The sequence below is a fragment of the Macaca thibetana genome, chromosome 11 (assembly GCF_024542745.1).
Source record: "Macaca thibetana thibetana isolate TM-01 chromosome 11, ASM2454274v1, whole genome shotgun sequence".
In the NCBI taxonomy this organism is placed as follows: Eukaryota; Metazoa; Chordata; class Mammalia; order Primates; family Cercopithecidae; genus Macaca; species Macaca thibetana.
This window is the reverse complement of record NC_065588.1, coordinates 62,313,009-62,331,034: the sequence shown is the minus strand read 5'-3', so window position 1 is coordinate 62,331,034 and position 18,026 is coordinate 62,313,009. Positions and strand designations below refer to the sequence as shown.

Sequence of the window (18,026 nt, the reverse complement as noted above, 5' to 3'; positions counted from 1 at the left end):
TTTGTTCCAGACAAGGGTTTTTTTGTTCCAATAGTGAACAGCCTAGGAAGATGGTGCTCGCTAGAGCAGAGGGCAAGCATGTTTACTTTCCATTATAAAAAAGACTTGCTTCCCTAAATTCAAGGCTCCTGTCTTGTAACACAACCCACTGTGTGTGTAGGTGTCACGTGGCCCTCTTAGTATCACCTGGGCCCTGTCATAAAAATGATGATACTACTGTTATTACTGTAAACTGTTCTTTATCTCAGACCTAGGAGCTTGATACATCCATGAAACTGTGCCAGGCTAACTTGTTAGCCTGCAAGTAGGGTAATACCTTGGATGCTTCAAGTTCTTAATATCACCTTCTCCATGCCCCATGGTACAGGAGCTTTGGAGTTTCCCTAGGGTTTAAGAATGAAAAAGCAAATCCTAAGTCCCTTTCAGTCCTGAAGGATCTATATTGTGAGGTAGCATGATACCTCATTCTCACTTAGGTATGCCACATGTATCTTGAGAAATTTTAGGGCCATTTCAGAGAGACAGCTGAGGACTAGATTCTCATCATGCCTTCAGTTCACCAAATAGCATTACAATAAATAACTGTTATTGTGAGAGAACTTATTTTGTATGAGTTCAGTCCTTTTGCATTTATTATTATTATTATTTTTTAATGGTATCTTGGTAAATGTTCTTTGTGCACTAGACAAGAATGTGTATTTTGCTGCTGCTGCTGTTGGATGACTTGATAAATGTCAATTAGGTAAAGTTGGTTAATAATGTTGTCTTCTATTTGCTTACTAATTTTCTGCCTACTTGTTTTATCAATTAATGAGAGGGATACTGAAATTTCCAGTGACAAGTAAGGATTGGTCTTTTTCTCACGTAAATTCTATAATTTTGCATCATATTATTTACATTTAGGATTGTTACATACTGTAGGTGAACTGACCCCTTTATCATTATGAAGTGACATTCTTTAGCTCTAGTAATATCATTGCCCTAAAGTCTACTTTGTTATTAATATAGCAACCCCAGCTTTCTTCTTAATTTGTGTTAGCATGTTAGCATCATATATCTTTTTCTATCCTGTTATTTTTAATGTATTTGTGTCTTTATATTTAAAAGGTTTTTTTTTAGAAGTCATAGTTGGATCTTGGTTTTTAAAAATCCAATCTGACCATCTCTACTTTTAGTTAGTGTATTTAGTCCATATACATTTATTGTGATTATTAAGGTGGTTGTGTTTATCTTGTTTATTGGCTTATTAGCTATAGTTCTTTTAATTAGAGGTTGCTCTAGGTTTTATAATATATGACCTTAAATTACTAGTCTATCCTCAAATAATATACCATTTCATGTATACTTGTATCTCCTTTTCCCTACCTTTGTGCCGTTGTTGCCATAACTTTTAGTTCTACATGTTATAAACTCCATAATATATTATTTTTGCACTAAAAATTATATTATCTTTTAAAGGGATTTTAAAAATAGAAGTCCTTTTATGTTCACCAATGTATTTGCCATTTCTACTCTTCTTCATCTCTTCATGTATCTAAATTTTCACCTAATATCATTTGACTGAGGGACTTCTTTTTAAAATTTCTTAGCATCTGTTGGTCATCTTTTGTGTCTGAAAGAAACCTTTGTCTTTATTTTTGAAAGTTATTTTTGCTGGGTATAAGATTCTAGGTTTTGGGTTTTTTGTTTTTCTTCCTTTCAGTATTTTAAAGATGTCATTCCACTGTCCTCTGACTTATGTAGTTTCTGACAAGAAGTCTACCATCTTTCTTATATTTATTCCTCTGTATATGTTTCCCCCACACATACATAGCTACTTTTATCATTTTTTCTTTATCACTGGTTTGCAGTAATTTGATTACAATATTCCTTGGTGTGGTTCCCTCCCCCTCCACTTTTATTCTGTTTCTTGGATCTGACAATGTAAAGTTTTCATTAAATTTGGAAAAACAAAATTGTTTAAGAGATGGGGTCTTGCTGTTGCCTAGGCTGGACTTGAACTCCTGGGCTCAAGTGATCCCTCCACCTCCTGAGTAGCTGGGATTACAGGCACACACCACTGTGCCCAGCTCAAATCTGGGAAATTTTTGGCAGTTATTTCTTCAAACATTTATCTGTCTCCCCTTCCTTCTCCTTTGCTTGAGATTCCAGTTACATCTATGTTAGACTTCTTGATGTTGTCCCCTAATTCACTGTTTTCCTGGTTTTTTTTTTTTTGTTTTCTTTTTCTCTCTGTGATTCATTTTGGTTAGTTTCTATTGCTGTTTTCAAATTTAGTAATCTTCTTCAGTGTCTAATCCATGAATTCCAATCAGAGTATTTTTATTTCATATATTGTATTTTTAATCAGTTAAAGTTCAGTTCAATTTATGTCTTTTGAAAAATATAGTATCTTCCATTTCTCTCCTCCTCATGATCATTCTTTCCTCGATCTCCTTGAACGAGCAAGTATATTTTTAATATCATTCATTGTCTACTCATTCTATCATTGTGTCATTTCTGGATTTGTTTCTATTGATTGTTTCTTCTCCATGTTATGGGTCATATTTCCTTCACTCTTTTACATGCCTTTATAATTTTTTATTGGATGTTGGTCACTGTAAATTTTACATGGTTGGGTGCTGAATTTTGTTGTATTAACTTTAAATATATTTGGCTTTGTTTTCCTAGGACTAGGATGCCGTTAAGTTCCTTGGAAAGTAAACCTTTTGAGGCTCTGTTAGGGAGCTCCAGAACAGCTTTTAGCTTAGGGGCTCATTTGGCCCTAAGGGTACTGCCGAGACAGTATCCTTCAGCATACTACTCAGTGCATGTCTTAAGAGGTCTTTCTACTCCAGCTGGTGTGAATGCAAACTGTTCCCAGTCCTGTGTGAACTATGAGGATTGTTCTCCCTGCTTCTCTATGGTGGTTTTTTCTCCAGCCTTGGTTACTCACATGCATGTATTAATCAGAACGTAGCTACAGACTCTAGGGAAACCCTGTGCATACACCAGAGTGCTCACTTTTGGTGGATAGTTCTCTTCTTTCTGGTATTCTGCCCTGCAAATTCTAGCTACCTTGGATTCCCTGACCTCTGAATTCTTGTCTACTCAACTCAAGGAGACCACAAGTGTCTGTATGGGTTCTTATCCCTACACGGTGGCCTCGAAACCCTCTGTAGCTGGGGCAAATATAGACTTCACTTTCTTTGTATCCTTTATCTCAGGAATCCCTGTCCTGTGCTGTTTGCTGTCCAGTGTCCAGGAACTGTTGTTTCATATATTTTGTCTGGTTTTATTTAAGGAACGAGGATAAATTTGGCCTCTGTAATTCCCTGTGACCTGAAGCAGCTGATATGTCCCATATTTTATAACAAATGACTGACTTTTTAGATGTCCTTTCTCATATATTTTATACTCTCTATATATAACAATTGAATTGTAACTCATAAAATTATAGCAGTGTCAGATGTGTCCATCAATTAAGTTCTATAATACATAAGAATAAAATGGAAAGTACATTGTGAACTTCAATAGATAGACATGTTCACAGAATAAGTTATTACTTGGTTTAAAAGTGCAATCATATTTTATTTGTTTATATATTTTCTAAAACTTTTTGTAGATCTCTGAATTAAAATACTTGTAATATTTCTGCTTTTATCTATATTTTATGTTCCAAAACTTCACAAAGTATACTGTTAACTAGGTTTGTATACCATAAAGACAAATGTTGAGTAAGTAGCTGTTCTTTCAATTTCTTTTAAAAAAAGATCCAAAATGGGCATTATATTCATTGTATGTTTACAAATTCTTACATTTTAGTTATTCTTCGGCAAAAAATCCAGATAGATACTTTTTTTTTCAGAAAGTGTTGAATGGGTTTACAAAGTTTTTTTGTAAGGAACAATATTGTAAATTACTAAAATTGTATTTTTATAGGCTCTTTGCTCTTTTGTGGATATTGTGCCTGTCAGGATTCTTGAAGGTAAGTTATGTTATAATGGTTAACTTGAAATATAATTCTGGCTATGTCAATATAAATAACCTCAAAAAGCTATAAGAGATACTCTTATGATAGGACACTTAGTTATAATTATCCAGAACATTTGTATAGAGAATGATTATAGAATTATCCCTTTAGAAAATCAGGGTCTTGTGTTGGTCCTTATTATTGACAGAAAGAAAGATGAATGAATAAATGAATTAAATTACATAGAAAGAGGCCCTTGCTTACAACTGCCAAGTTCCAGTGGCACATTTAATTGTGAAAAAAGAAATATATTTTTAAATAATTTATATTTGGAATGCTATTTTTCAAAGTGGGTAATTTAGTTTAATGGAATATATCCCCTCATTCATCCTTCCATCCAACAGAGGCAACTTTGGACCTGCCTTGCCTTTTTCTGCTTTTAACATTTGTATTCAAAGTTGTACACCTTTGTCAAATGTGTAAGGTAGCAGTAAATCATTAGAGGAAGTAAGTTAAGTCCTGTTAATACTGTTCTCAAATATCAACATATTTCTTTAATCTCTTCCCTATAGTTATTTTTTTATAGTGAGACAATGGAGTTGGTCTTAGCTGCTGCAGGAGCCCTTCTTTTCTGTGGATTCATCATCTATGACACACACTCACTGATGCATAAACTGTCACCTGAAGAGTACGTATTAGCTGCCATCAGCCTCTACTTGGATATCATCAATCTATTCCTGCACCTGTTACGGTTTCTGGAAGCAGTTAATAAAAAGTAATTAAAAGTATCTCAGCTCAACTGAAGAACAACAACAAAAAAAAAATTAATGAGAAAAAAAGGATTAAAAAAGTAATCGGAAGCAGTATATAGAAACTGTTTCATTAAGTAATAAAGTTTGAAACAATGTTTAAATACTGTTACAATCTTTATTTGTATCATATGTAATTTTGAGAGTTTTAAAATCTTACTGTTCTTTATGATACCTCATTTCTAAATCCTTGATTTAGGATCTCAGTTAAGAGCTATCAAAAATTCTATTAAAAATGCTTTTCTGGCTGTGCACAGTGGTTCACGCCTTTAATCCCACCACTTTGTGAGACGAAGGCAGGTGGATCACGAGGTCAAGAGGTTGAGACCATCCTGGCCAACATGGTGAAACCCCATCTCTACTAAAAATACAAAAATTAGCTGGGTGTGGTGGCACGTGCCTGTAGTCCCAGCTACTCAAGACGCTGAGGCCAGAGAATCGCTTGAACCTCGGAGATGGAGATGGAGGTTGCGTTGAGCCAAGATCACGCCACTGCACTCCAGCCTGGCGACAAAGTGAGACTCAGTCTCAAAAAAAAAAAAAGTTTTTCTTCCTAAATTAGCCATGCATAGCTGTTTGTTTGCAATTCAAAAGTAATTTTATGAGTATATAAGAATATCAGTTTACCTTTGTCTAGTGCTTTTATCTAAATTTTCCCTGAATTATTAAGTAATATTGATTTGTCTGATTCTAGAGTAGTAGAGTCTTTACCATTATAAACTGTAAATCTCTCTTTGCTTGGCAATTTTCATCTAATTTAAAAGGAAAAAAAAATAAAAGATAAATTCCACAGAGAATTATTCAGTATTATATTAAAATTGTATTAAAATGTTAATGACTTTTTATTTTAAATTGTACTAAAATTAAAAGTCTGCCTGAAAGTCAGATATTATGACAAAATTTGACATTAATTGTTTTTTAAAGTATAGATTTCATTTGAAATTATACAATGCTAATGTGGTTAGAGGACACCAAAGTTACTGGGTCATCAGCCATTAAGTATATCTATTTCAAAATAAAAATACTTGGGAAATACTGTCTCATGGTTTCATTTGTGTTGGTCCACACAGTGTGTCAGGTCCGTGTACCAGTAACCAATGAAACTTTGTCAAATTCCGTCACTGTACTATTTTGTTAGGCTGCCATAACAAAGTACTACAGCTTGGATGGCTTCAACAAGAAATTTATTTTCCCACAGTTCTGGAGGCTAAAAGTCCAAGATCAAGGTGTTAGAAGGCTTGGTTTCCTTTGAGGCCTTTCTCTTTGATTTGTAGATGGCCATCTTCTCCCTGTCTTTAAATGGCCTTCCCTCTGTACTTGTCTGTGCCCAAATTTCTCCTTCTTAGGAGGATACCAGTCATACTGGATTAGGACCCACACTGAGGACCACATTTTTCCTTAATTATCTCTTTAAAAACCTATCTCCAAATACAGTCACATTCTGAAGTGCTGGGATTAGGATTTCTTCATGTGAATTTTGGGGGGACTACAACTCAGCCCATAACACCCCCTAAGTATTTCCCAGCTATTAAGGTTGAAATAAACTTGGAGTATCAATTTAACCTTGCATGATTTGTAGATGTAAATTTGACTTTATTATCATTAATTGTTGAATTATCAAGTGCATGATGCAGTGCAATCAAGTTTAACATAGCGTGGTGGGTAAAAGCATCTACATTAGAATCTTTGCAATCCAACCAGATGCTTAAGTGACACTTGGCAAATTATTTATCCTTCCTTAGGTCTTTTGCCTCATCTTCATAATGGGAATAATAATAATGGCTAGCTTATTGGGCTATTACAAGGATTAAATGAGATAGATATATAAACTAAACTAAGTGCTTAATGTCAGCTGATCGTATTAATACTATTTTCAGTTCAAAGGTGGAATGGACTGATTTGTGACTAAAGATTCTGTATAAGCAAAAGTAGATGTGATATTTTAAAAATGTAAAACAATGCCATTATTTTCACTAAATTATTTTTATTTAGAAAATATTGTTTCCATAAAAATGTTAACATAATAAATTTATCTTTCTAAATTACTTAAATTTTCAAAAAAAATTGTTTTAATTTCTGATATGATCAATATAATAAGCGTGTAAAGGAATCTCAAGACCAAGAAGTTTAAAATCCTTTGGTATAAAAATACTACATTGTATAAATGAACCATTGGTTTATTCCTGTGTTCTGTCAATGAATTTTATGTGGTATGTAAGTCTGTGTATATGTCCCACTGTGTATAGGTATGAGTTCTTCTAGGTAGGGAATATACCTAGACCATTTTAAAGCATTGCATTAAGTAAAGGTGAAAATACGCAGACTCCAGAAATATTAATAGTAAGAAAGTGGAATTAGGGCTGGGCATGGTGGCTTACACTTGTAATCCCAGCACTTTGGGAGACCGAGGCGGGCAGATCACCTGAGGTTGGGAGTTCAAGATCAGCCTGGCTAACATGGTGAAACCCCATCTCTACTAAATATACAAAATTAGCTGGGCCTAGTGGCGCACGCCTGTAATCCCAGCTACTCAGGAGGCTGAGCCAGAAGAATCGCTTGAACCCGGGAGGCAGAGGTTGCAGTGAGCCGAGATTGCACCACTGCACTCCAGCCTGGTGACAGAGTGAGACTCTGTCTCAAAAAAAATAAAAAAATAAAAAGAAATGAAGTGGAATTAGCAGGACTTGGACAGAGCAACAGGTAACTCAAGTGTGCAAGGGCCAAAGGAAGAACAGATAAGAGGAGAAAAATGAGGAAACAGCAGTATCTGAGAACTTTTGTATTTCTTGAATGTAATTTGGGAAAAGAGATGCAGTAGGCCGTATACACCTGCCTTGATTTCTTCTCAGACCTAGCTTCAGTCTACTTGATGTGTTTCTAGGGATTAGTGGTCAACAGCCAGCTGCAGGCCTTTTTTTTGGAGCAGCTAGGAACTTAGATACTTTTTCCTTTTTCCTTTCATCTTTCTAGAGCTTTGTCTTGAAATCCCCATCATCTAGGGAATGGGCAACATGGGGTCACTCTCTGAATCCCAGAAGTCTTCCTGTTCCTTACTAAGTGATTGTGCAGATCAGAGATTCCATGGGAGAGGCCTGACTGCAGGGGCCCCACTGACTGTTCTGCATCATGTAGCATGCCTGTTGGATGAGAAAATCAGTCTGCTTCCTGTAAGGTATTCAGGGCCACCCACCGTGCCTCTAGTTCTATATATAGGCTTCTTCTAGCTCTGTGATGAGCCATTGTAACGTTTAGTTGGACCCTTAAGCCTTATTTGTCCATTAAGGGATAAAGTTTCCTAAAAACAGTAGTTTCCTTCATCTTTGCAAATTCAGCATAGTGCCTGTCGAGTGCATATTCAAAGGCAGGAATGAAGGAATGAATTAGACTTTTAAATATACTAAGGCCACTTAAAACTCTTCTAGAATGGTTTTATATAACTGGTGAGGGGACATAAGTAAAAAGGAGTAAAAGGGTGTTTTACTTAGCTGTTTAAAGCACTTGTAATGCTAAATCATGGCATGGTATTTTAACAACATGACATTTTCATAATAGGTAAATTATTTTTTCTGGTGCCAAGTGCCTATTCAAAAGTCTTGTCCTGGTATGTTAAACAAGATACAGTAAATATGGACTATCAGAATGTGAGCTTTCTTTAAAATGCAATGTGCACATATATTTTTGGGTGAGGTAGCTAACTTCTCATTTGAAAGATGAGGTACAGTATATGGTTAACTTGTAAAACAGAAATTCACTTGCTTTATAAGAACGAAATCTCATTTAAAGAAACCAGGTTTCTTAGGCATGCTTCCTTTTTTTTGTATCAAATGTTCTAAGTTTTTTTCAGCCTCTTTAACCTTGCTATATTCTGAATTCAGTAATTTCCATACTATGCATGGTTTCACAAAGGACACAAAATTAAAGAAAAAAGGTACCCATAGATTGCCTCAGAACCCTTTTTTCTAGCAACCAATAGGAATTTACCAGGCCATCATCAAAGACATGTTTTTTGGGTATATGTCGTAAATCTCTAGAAACATTGCTTACAAATAGTACTGTGCTGCTATACGTTTGAAACTGTAATGTAAAAAGGGTACCATCTGTTGAACTCTTACAGTATCAATTAGGTTGTATTATGTTCACTTTAGGGACAAGGAAATTCAGGCCCTTATGACATTAGTTACTCACCCATATCGTTCACAAGTATTGGAAGCAAGAATACAACACAGACCTATATAGTTCCAAAGCCTATGCCATTAGAAATAGTTGTAAAGTAAGTGTTCTTCGTGAGCTAAGACAATCGTCCTAGGTTTAGCATTCTGTCTTGATACGTAAGTGATCAGACAGGTAAACATTGGTAGAACTGAAATCCTTTGATCATTTTACCCTTTAAATTCTTCTCTGGGGTGGGAAAAGGTTGTTTTCTGTTTTTGGTAACAGCTTTGAGTATGACTGACATGCAATAAGTTGCACATATTTAAAGTGTGCAGTTTGATACGGTTTGACATATGTGTACATCTGTGAGGCCATCACCCGAGATGAGAAAATTCACAGGCTGCAAATAAAAATGATCTCAATACGGCCTCTGGAAGAACACCTGCTCTAGGCTGAGTTGATCTAAGGAAATATATGAGTATCCTGTAAACGGTGAGGTCAGATCTAAAGGTCGGCTCGGAGCTCGCTATCTGACCAGCAGGGTCCCCTGGTCAGGTTCACTTCATGGGTTAGTTTCGGGGCTCCCCTGCCCACGTCCGGAAAGCGGACCTACCTGGAGCCTAACCTTGACTGGCACACGCTTCCGCATTCTCCAAATCCGACTTCTACATACACCTGTATGGGACGGACCGAGTTTCTAGGTCCGCGATCACACCAAAGAAGGAAGCTCGTCAGCGCCAGGATTCCAAAATCCCGCCTCTCAAGGCTTCCTGAGATATTTTGTCTCCCGGCATGCACTGCGTCCGGCCCGGGTGTCCTCTGCCCGGAAGACGGAAGTGCAAAGACTTCCGGTCGGCGTGATCTTGAGGCGTGTGTGTTGGTTTTTCAGGTGAGTTCGGTGCGTCACCGGTCCAGTGAGACAGGGGACTTGGGACTTGATTCCGCCACCCCTGGAGAATTTCGTTTCTTGATACTTCGTGGGCTATACTTCAGCTCCGGTCCGGCGATGCAGGCCTTGGTTGAGGGCGAAGGTTCCCCGTGCTCTTCTTGGTGGGGGCCCTCCGGCTTCCGAGTGCACTGGGTAAAGTGGAGCCCTCTCCCCTGTTGTTTGCTACCGCTCAAGTTAACTTCGGCCCTCAAGGTTGTTTACCGCCCCCTTTCCTAGCCCCTCGCAAGGGTTGAGTTATGTAGACAAGGGAGCGGAATGAGTTGGTGATTGCCGGCGTTCAAAAAATGTTAGTCATTCGTTCAACAAGTATGCAAAATTCTGTGCACTGGGAAAAAGACCTTTCCCTCTACCTTCCTGGAGTCTGCAGTCTGGGGAGAGGGCGGGGGGTGTGACAGAAAACAGTAGTTTCAGGTTGTAACACCTATTAAGCAGGGAAGGGAGCTTACGGAGGTCAGAGGAGTCCTTTCTGAGGTATCGAATGAAGGAGCAAGCCTTGAGAAGAGCAGTTGCCAGACATAGGGACAGCAAACGTGAAGGCACTGACTTAGAGATAGTTTGGACTCTTTTCAGACGTAGTTGGAGCCTGCGGGGATGGGGATGGAGAATGAAATGAAATAGAGTTGAAGGAGGCAGGGGACAGATAACAAATAACCTTGTAGATCTTGAATATATATGAGGGAGGTCTTTAAAGAACTCGAAGAAAGGCAGTGAATGCTCTTTTAAAAGATCACACTGAGCACCTTGTGGAGGATTTAGGGCCCAACTGAGTGGAAAGAAAACAAGAGTAGGAATAGGTAAGTTTAGAGTCGTTAAGTTGGCTTGAGAGGATGGATAATGAAGATGAGGTGAAGTGTTAAAAAAATCGTTTTGTAGTTTGTAAGCTGTTGCGTAAATGTAAGGTGATGACGCTCTTGCATTCTGGGGAAATTAAATTTCTGTATTTTGTAAAGAAATTCAAGGTGCTTTCAGAATTGGTTTGATTTGTAGTTTGCTTATGACTACAAGTTTGATATCTTAATTGTTATTTAGTAACTGTATGTACCATGTTGATCTTCATATAAGTTGCATGTTGTCATAAAAAGTGAACAGATTGAAGAGTTTTACTTTTCACTTGTTTTGTAAAGATACCTGTTGGCCTGGTTTTCTAAGGATTTGCCTTTTTTCTTTTTTATATTAAAGATTTGCTTTTGAATGTATATTTTTGTTAACTTCAGGTAAAACATGGCTAAAAGCTTACGGAGTAAGTGGAAAAGAAAGATGCGTGCTGAAAAGAGAAAAAAGAATGCCCCAAAGGAGCTCAGCAGGCTTAAAAGTATTCTCAAACTAGAAGGTGATGTTTTAATGAAAGATGTTCAAGAGATAGCAACTGTGGTGGTACCCAAACGCAAACATTGCCAAGAGAAAATGCAATGTGAGGTAAAAGATGAAAAAGGTGAGTGTGCTGCTTCTTTTTCTTTCTTTCTCTATTTTTTTTTTTTTTTTTTTTTTTTGAGGCAGGGTCTCCTCCCTCTGTCACCTAGGCTAGAGTGCAGTGGTGTGATTATAGCTTCCTGCAGCCTTGAATTCCTGAGCTGAAGCAGATTCTTCCCACCTCAGCCTTCCAAAGCACTGGGTTACAGGCATGAGCCACAGTGCCCAGCCCCTCTGCTTCATTTAAAAAAAAAAAAAAAAATCTATCAAGTCCGTTCGTGTATATAGGTATGTTTTGGATTATTTAGAGTGGGTCTTTGGTGCTTATACAGTAGCCTCCATGTCTCAGGAATAAATAGTTCTACAGGAGTAGACAAATCTAGACACACTCTGGTTGGAAGGGTACACAGTTCACTCAGGGCCTAGGCAGCATAGGTCTTCATTTTATTCTTTGTAAGATCTAATTCCCATTCTATGAGTCCTATGCCCTTATACTATTTTCCTGAAAATCACTGGGTTTCAGTATTTCATTTTGACAGATTTTAGGAAACTTTGTGTCTTAATCATGAAGTGATTAAGACTTAATGCTGCTTTTTGCACATTTAATGCACCAATTTGGCAGCAAACTAAATTAAGCATTTGCAATACCTAGACTTTAAAATAGAAATACATTTATTTGATGTCTTATGCCCAAGGAAGAGAGCAGTATTCTCAATCTCGCAAACTTAGGGATTTTTTTTCCCTTTAAAAATCACTGTTTTTAACTTTTTCTTCTTCCCATTTCATCCTTCTCCCACTCCATATGAATAAAAATTACAAAAAGCATTTAACTTCAACTTCTGTGAGAAAAAGGGGCCAACCAACAGAAATATCCTCATCTTTCCACTACCCAAGTCTATAAGAATTCAGATGTATAGGCTGTTTTCCCTTTTTTATTAATGTTCTCTCCAAAGCCAGTTTCTCCACTTGTGTTCTGAATCCTCTCCCCCATTACATTCTCAGGGGTTGTACTCATGGCATCTGCCTTATCAGTCTCCTCCACTGGGTCATTGCCAACAGGATAGATGTGTTCTGGGATGTTCAATGTCAAAAGAAAGAAAGAAAAATTTCTCCCTTGACCTCAAGTTCTCTCAATCTGCTGCTTTATTTCATCTGTCCTTGAAACTTTTTGAAACACTTGCCATAACTTGCTGTTTTCATTTCCTCACACACACGTCACCCCTCCCTATTGGTTCTTTTTGGTTGTTAAGACAAAATCCACATAACATAAAATTATGCATTTTAAAGTGTACAGTTCAGTGGTATTTAGTACATTCATGTGGTTGTGCAGCCATCACCTCTAGTTCCAAAACACGTTCCTCACCCCAAAATAAAACTTAACACCCATTAAGGAGTCTGTCTCTCCTCATTCTACCCCCAGCCTCTGGCAACCACTAATGTGCTCTTTTCGTGTGTGGATTTACCTGTTTTGAATATTTCTTACAAATGGAATCATATAATACCTTTGTGCCTGGCTTATTTTCCTGAGTGTGGTGCTTTTGAAGGTCACCCACATTGTAGCATATATCACTACTTCCTTTCTTTTTAAGGCTAGATAATAGTCTATTGCATGTACCATGTTTCATATCTGTTCAGCAGTTGCTGGATATTTAGATTTATTTCCCTTTATGGGTGTTGTGAATATGCTGCTGTGAACATTCAGGTGCACAAGGTTTTGTTTGATAAGTGGAATTGCTGGGTCAAATGGTAATTCTTTTTGATATTTTCCACATCAGCCACACTATATTACATTCCCACCTGCAGTGTTTGAGTATTTGAGTTTCTTCACATCCTCACTAATAACTTGTTTTCCATTTTTGGATTATAGTCATCTTAGTGGGTATGAAATAGATTCTCATTGTGATTTTGATTTGAAGTTCCCTAATGACTAATGACGTTGAATGAACTGGTTTTTTTGTTGTTGTTTTGTTTTGTTTTGTTTTTGTTTTGTTTTGTTTTGTTTTGTTTTTTGAGATGGAGTCTCACTGTTGCCTAGGCTGGAGTGCAGTGGCATGATCTCAGCTCACCACAACCTCTGCCTCCCGGGTTCAAGCAATTCTCCTGCCTCAGACTCCCAAGTAGCTGGGATTATAGGCATGTGCCACCATGCCCAGCTGAATTTTGCATTTTTAGTAGAGATGGGATTTCACCGTATTGGCCAGGCTGGTCTTGAACTCCTGACCTCAAGTGATCCACCTGCCTCAGCCTCCCAAAGTGCTGGGATTACAGGTGTGAGCTACTGTGTCCGGCTGAACATTTTTTCATATGCTTTTTGACCATTTGTGTATCTTTTTGAAGAAAGGTCTACTCAAGTCTTTTGCCTCGTTTTTCAGTTACGTTGTTTGTCTTTTTTTATCGGGTTGTTAAGAGTTCTTCATATGTTCTAGATACCAGATGCCCATCCACTCTTGATTCTTTTGGATTGATCCTGTTTTCTTTTCTCTCCTGTTCTCCTATTTTCTGTTTCTTTTGTTATACCCTCTAATTTCCTTGACCTTGTATTCTGGTTCTTATTATTTGGTTTACTCTTATATTTTTAATTTCTATAAGTTTTTCTTTTTTTTTTTTTTTACTGTTCCTTTTTCTTTTTTTTCCTTTTTTTCTTTTTTTTTTTTTTTTTTTTTTTTTGAGACAGAGTCTCGCTCTGTCTCCCAGGCTGGAGTGCAGCAGCGCAATCTCAGCTCACTGCAAGCTCCACCTCCCGGGTTCACACCATTCTTCTGCCTCAGCTTCCCAAGTAGCTGGGACTACAAGCGCCCGCCACCTCGCCTGGCTAACTTTTTGTATTTTTAGTAGAGGCAGGGTTTCACCGTGTTAGCCAGGATGGTCTCGATCTCCTGACCTCATGATCCGCCCACCTTGACCTCCCAAAGTGCTGGGATTATAGGCATGAGCCACCACGCCTGGCCTACTGTTCCTTTTTCATAGCTTTGTGTTCTTTGTGTTTTGTAAATGCCCCTTGAGTCATGAATTCTGTGTTCTAAATGGGCTTATATCTTCTCTGATTTTCCTAAGGGTATTAATTACAGTTTGCTTTTGAAATTTTTATCTATGGTATGTATTGTGTGTCTTTCCTCTTGGAATTCCCTCCCAAGCCATTCCATTCCTTTACTTTTGTCTCTTTCTTTCATATTAGAAGCTTTTCTCAAATGTCTGGTGATCAGTGGTCGTTGTTTGTATTTAAAAGTGCGGCACTACAATGATAATTGGAAGCTGGAGGGAGACAAGGTGTGGGAGAGGTTATATCAACTACTAGATGTATAGAAGAATTGGAACGGCTCCAGGAGGTTTTATTCGGAGACCTCTTATATCAGAATCTGTTAAGTCTTTTTTTTTTTTTTTTTTTATCATCATCCCCAGAGAGAAAATCTTTTATGTCCTGCCTGGGGAATGTCTGGATGCCCCTATTCTTAGATATTTTAGGAGCTAAAGGTTGGTGGGACTGAGACTGAGGGAGTCTCCACATTTAGTAATCTATGTGTTATCAATTTGGTTCTCATCTCTACCCTCAAGTTCATGTTTTTCCTTATTTCTACTCTTTCAACTGCCTGCCTAATTTCTTTTTTTTTTTTTTTTTTGAGACGGAGTCTCGCTCTGTCGCCCGGGCTGGAGTGCAGTGGCCGGATCTCAGCTCACTGCAAGCTCCGCCTCCCGGGTTTACGCCATTCTCCTGCCTCAGCCTCCCGAATAGCTGGGACTACAGGTGCCCGCCACCTCGCCCGGCTAGTTTTTTGTATTTTTTTTAGTAGAGACGGGGTTTCACCGTGTTAGCCAGGATGGTCTCGATCTCCTGACCTCGTGATCCGCCCGCCTCGGCCTCCCAGAGTTCTGGGATTACAGGCTTGAGCCACCGCGCCCGGCCTGCCTGCCTAATTTCTTAAGCCATAAACCTAGTAGTCATCCTTGATTCCTCTTTCCTTTATTCCCCACATCTAAACCATTAGCAAGTCTTACTGATTATCCTAAAAATACGTTAGAAATCCGTATCCATTTTTCTCCTGCTTTCACCTTGATTCAGATGGCTGTCATCTCTTGCCTGTACTATTATTGGAGCCTTTTTACTTCTCACTTCCGCTCTTGTTCCCTTCTCATTTATCTTCTACATATCCACCAGTGTGATCTTTTCAGAAGGTAAATCAGATTATATCACTGTCATGCCTAAAAACCTCATTATCTTAATGTGTTCGTACCAGCGCCTACCAGTTCTTTTTTTTTTTTTTGGGAGACAGGATCTCATTTTGTTGCCCAGGTTGGAGTATAGTGGCTGTTCACAGGCGTGACCAAGCCCACAACAGCCTTGAACTCCTGGCCTCAAATGATCCTCCCACCCCAGTCTCCTGAATAGCTGAGACTACAGATGCCTATAGATACTATACCTGGCTGAGGTTTTCTTTCTGTTTTCTTATTCTCCCCTCAACAGAACATCGTAAACTCTGTCAGAGCTAGGAGCTCATATGGACCACTATATCCCCATAAACTAGAACAGCACCTAAAATAATCATTCAACACCTAGTTATTGATTGGCTGTTATATACCAGACACTATTCTAGATACTGTGGAAACAATGATGAATATCTAATACAATGCCAGGTAGTCAAGATAATAGAAGACCTTGTGTATCCTGGTAAAGAGGTACCAGTGAAGGACTCTGGACGTGTCCTTCACAGTGGAGAAGGTTCTAGGTGTACCACAGCATGCTTGCACTGAGCTTCCCGCCAAGTCTCCTATCAGTAGAGCTGGATCTCTGAGTGTTACCTAGCTAGGAAAAGTATGCCAGCCCCAGGATGTGTCCAGGTCTTTCTTCTCTGTTGAGTGCCTGTCTCTCCCATTACAACCCTGCTGCTGACTACTCCATCGAGTTCATTAGAAGTTCGTTCTCAGTTCATTTTAATTTAGTTCAGGTTCATAAGAAATGGCCAGACATTCCTAATCAGTTCATTACATCTAAGGTCTATCCCTTAGAAGTGTAGGTGGGCTTACTGGCTTAACTCAAGGAATCACTTAATATGAGAAATGTTCTTGTAACTCACATGTGCTCAGAACCATATATCTACTAATGTACTAACTCAGAAGCATGCATCCTAAATGTTTCCTATTTAACATTATTACTCTAAGGAAGATCATGCCAACATTCTTTAGAAAGTTTTTTCTTCTCTATTTTCGGTCTACCTTCAGTTCTAGTGTTCTGATGTTCTCAGTGCATTAATATGCTCAGTGCATTAATATGTATGCTAATACACAGGGTGGTTTTTTTTCATACATGATGTTAACAGTTTTTCCATCTTTTTATGCAGATGACATGAAAATGGAGACTGATATTAAGAGAAACAAAAAGACTCTTCTAGACCAGCATGGACAGTACCCAATATGGATGAACCAAAGGCAAAGAAAAAGGCTGAAGGCAAAGCGAGAGAAAGGAAAGGGGAAAAGCAAAGCAAAAGCAGTGAAAGTGGCAAAGGGTTTGGCCTGGTAGACTCTTAAAACCTTGGAAAATGCCACACGGGATAGATGATGGATTAGAATGTATACACATGTATACTTTGATTTCAGCTGCCACCAAATGAAAACTATTTGTTTTCCTATTTTAACTTGGCCTTTTTTCTGCAGTTCAAACCCAGCATAACTCCTCAAGTTTGTTTTGGGAACTTAAATAAAATATTTTCTTTGATACATCCAAGCTCTACTGATACTTTAATTGGATGCTACCCAATATCCAGTTACAATCAGGCCTCAAAGTTCTGTCAGGTATTAATGTGGTTAGACGTTCTTACAAGTGGTAATTATAGTCAGTAGAGATAAAACAGATGATGTACTGACAAATTTTTGTGAACTTAGATTTAAAGAAAGCTGTTGTATAATCATACCATTTAAAAATACAACATTAGGCCCGGGCACGGTGGCTCACACCTGTAATCCCAGCACTTTGGGAGGCCGAGGCAGGTGGATCACCAGGTCAGTTCAAGACCAGCCTGGCTAATATGGTGAAACCCCCATCTCTACTAAAAATACAAAATCAGTTGAGCATGGTGGCGCGCACCTGTAGTCCCAGCTACTCAGGAGGCTGAGGCAGGAGAATCGCTTGAACCCAGGAGGTGGAGGTTGCAGTGAGCCGAGATTGCCCCACTGCACTCCACCCTGGGCAACGGAGCAGGACTCTGTCTCAAAAAAAAAAAAAAAATACATTAATGGATCTTATAAAGTACTTGTGTGGAGCTTTGATTCCACAGAATAAAAGATATTTTGTGTGTAGATCTTCAAGTTTGATTTTTTTTTCTTTCATATATGCTTAAGGTTTTTTAGCCCTAGAGAAGACCAGATTCTTCAATTAAATGTTTTCTTGTCTTAATTTTAGGTAGAATATTAACATATACAAGTCAGTATGATTTTTAGGAAATTAGAACATTTCAGGTTTTTCATGGAAACTGATTTAATGTTCTTTAGTGTTCATGTGTAGCCTAATATAGTATCATGCAGCATTTCCCAGAGTGTGTTCTTCGGAATCAGTTTCTCTGGATGCTTGGTTAAAAAATAAATTGTGTTCATATCAATTTGGGAAATGCTACATACTTGATGATTTACAAAAGATTTTAATTTAGGATTAGAATAATCCTACAGGGTTCCAGCGGTAAAGAAACCTGTTTAACTTCTACTGTTTGAAACTAGTTTTCTGAGAAATGATTTTTAGTTAAATCTGTCTAAGTTTGCTAAATTCACT

General features: G+C 38.1%; 2 protein-coding genes across 2 annotated transcripts in view; both read left to right on the top strand.

The window, feature by feature from the left end:
* Window positions 1-4,858, top strand: part of TMBIM4 (transmembrane BAX inhibitor motif containing 4) — a 529,849-nt gene extending 524,991 nt beyond the window's left edge. The window contains exons 7-8 of the mRNA XM_050748323.1: window positions 3,922-3,967; window positions 4,525-4,858. Coding sequence (XP_050604280.1) covers window positions 3,922-3,967; window positions 4,525-4,731 — 253 coding nt within the window. The 3' untranslated portion in view covers window positions 4,732-4,858. The remainder of the gene's footprint in view (window positions 1-3,921; window positions 3,968-4,524) is intronic.
* LLPH (LLP homolog, long-term synaptic facilitation factor) overlaps window positions 1-17,560 on the top strand; it is a 648,032-nt gene extending 630,472 nt beyond the window's left edge. Inside the window, exons 2-4 of the mRNA XM_050748324.1 lie at window positions 9,713-9,802; window positions 11,077-11,294; window positions 16,606-17,560. Of these exons, the coding sequence (XP_050604281.1) occupies window positions 11,084-11,294; window positions 16,606-16,784 (390 nt within the window). The 5' untranslated portion in view covers window positions 9,713-9,802; window positions 11,077-11,083 and the 3' untranslated portion in view covers window positions 16,785-17,560. The remainder of the gene's footprint in view (window positions 1-9,712; window positions 9,803-11,076; window positions 11,295-16,605) is intronic.
* The last annotated feature ends 466 nt before the right edge of the window (window positions 17,561-18,026 follow it).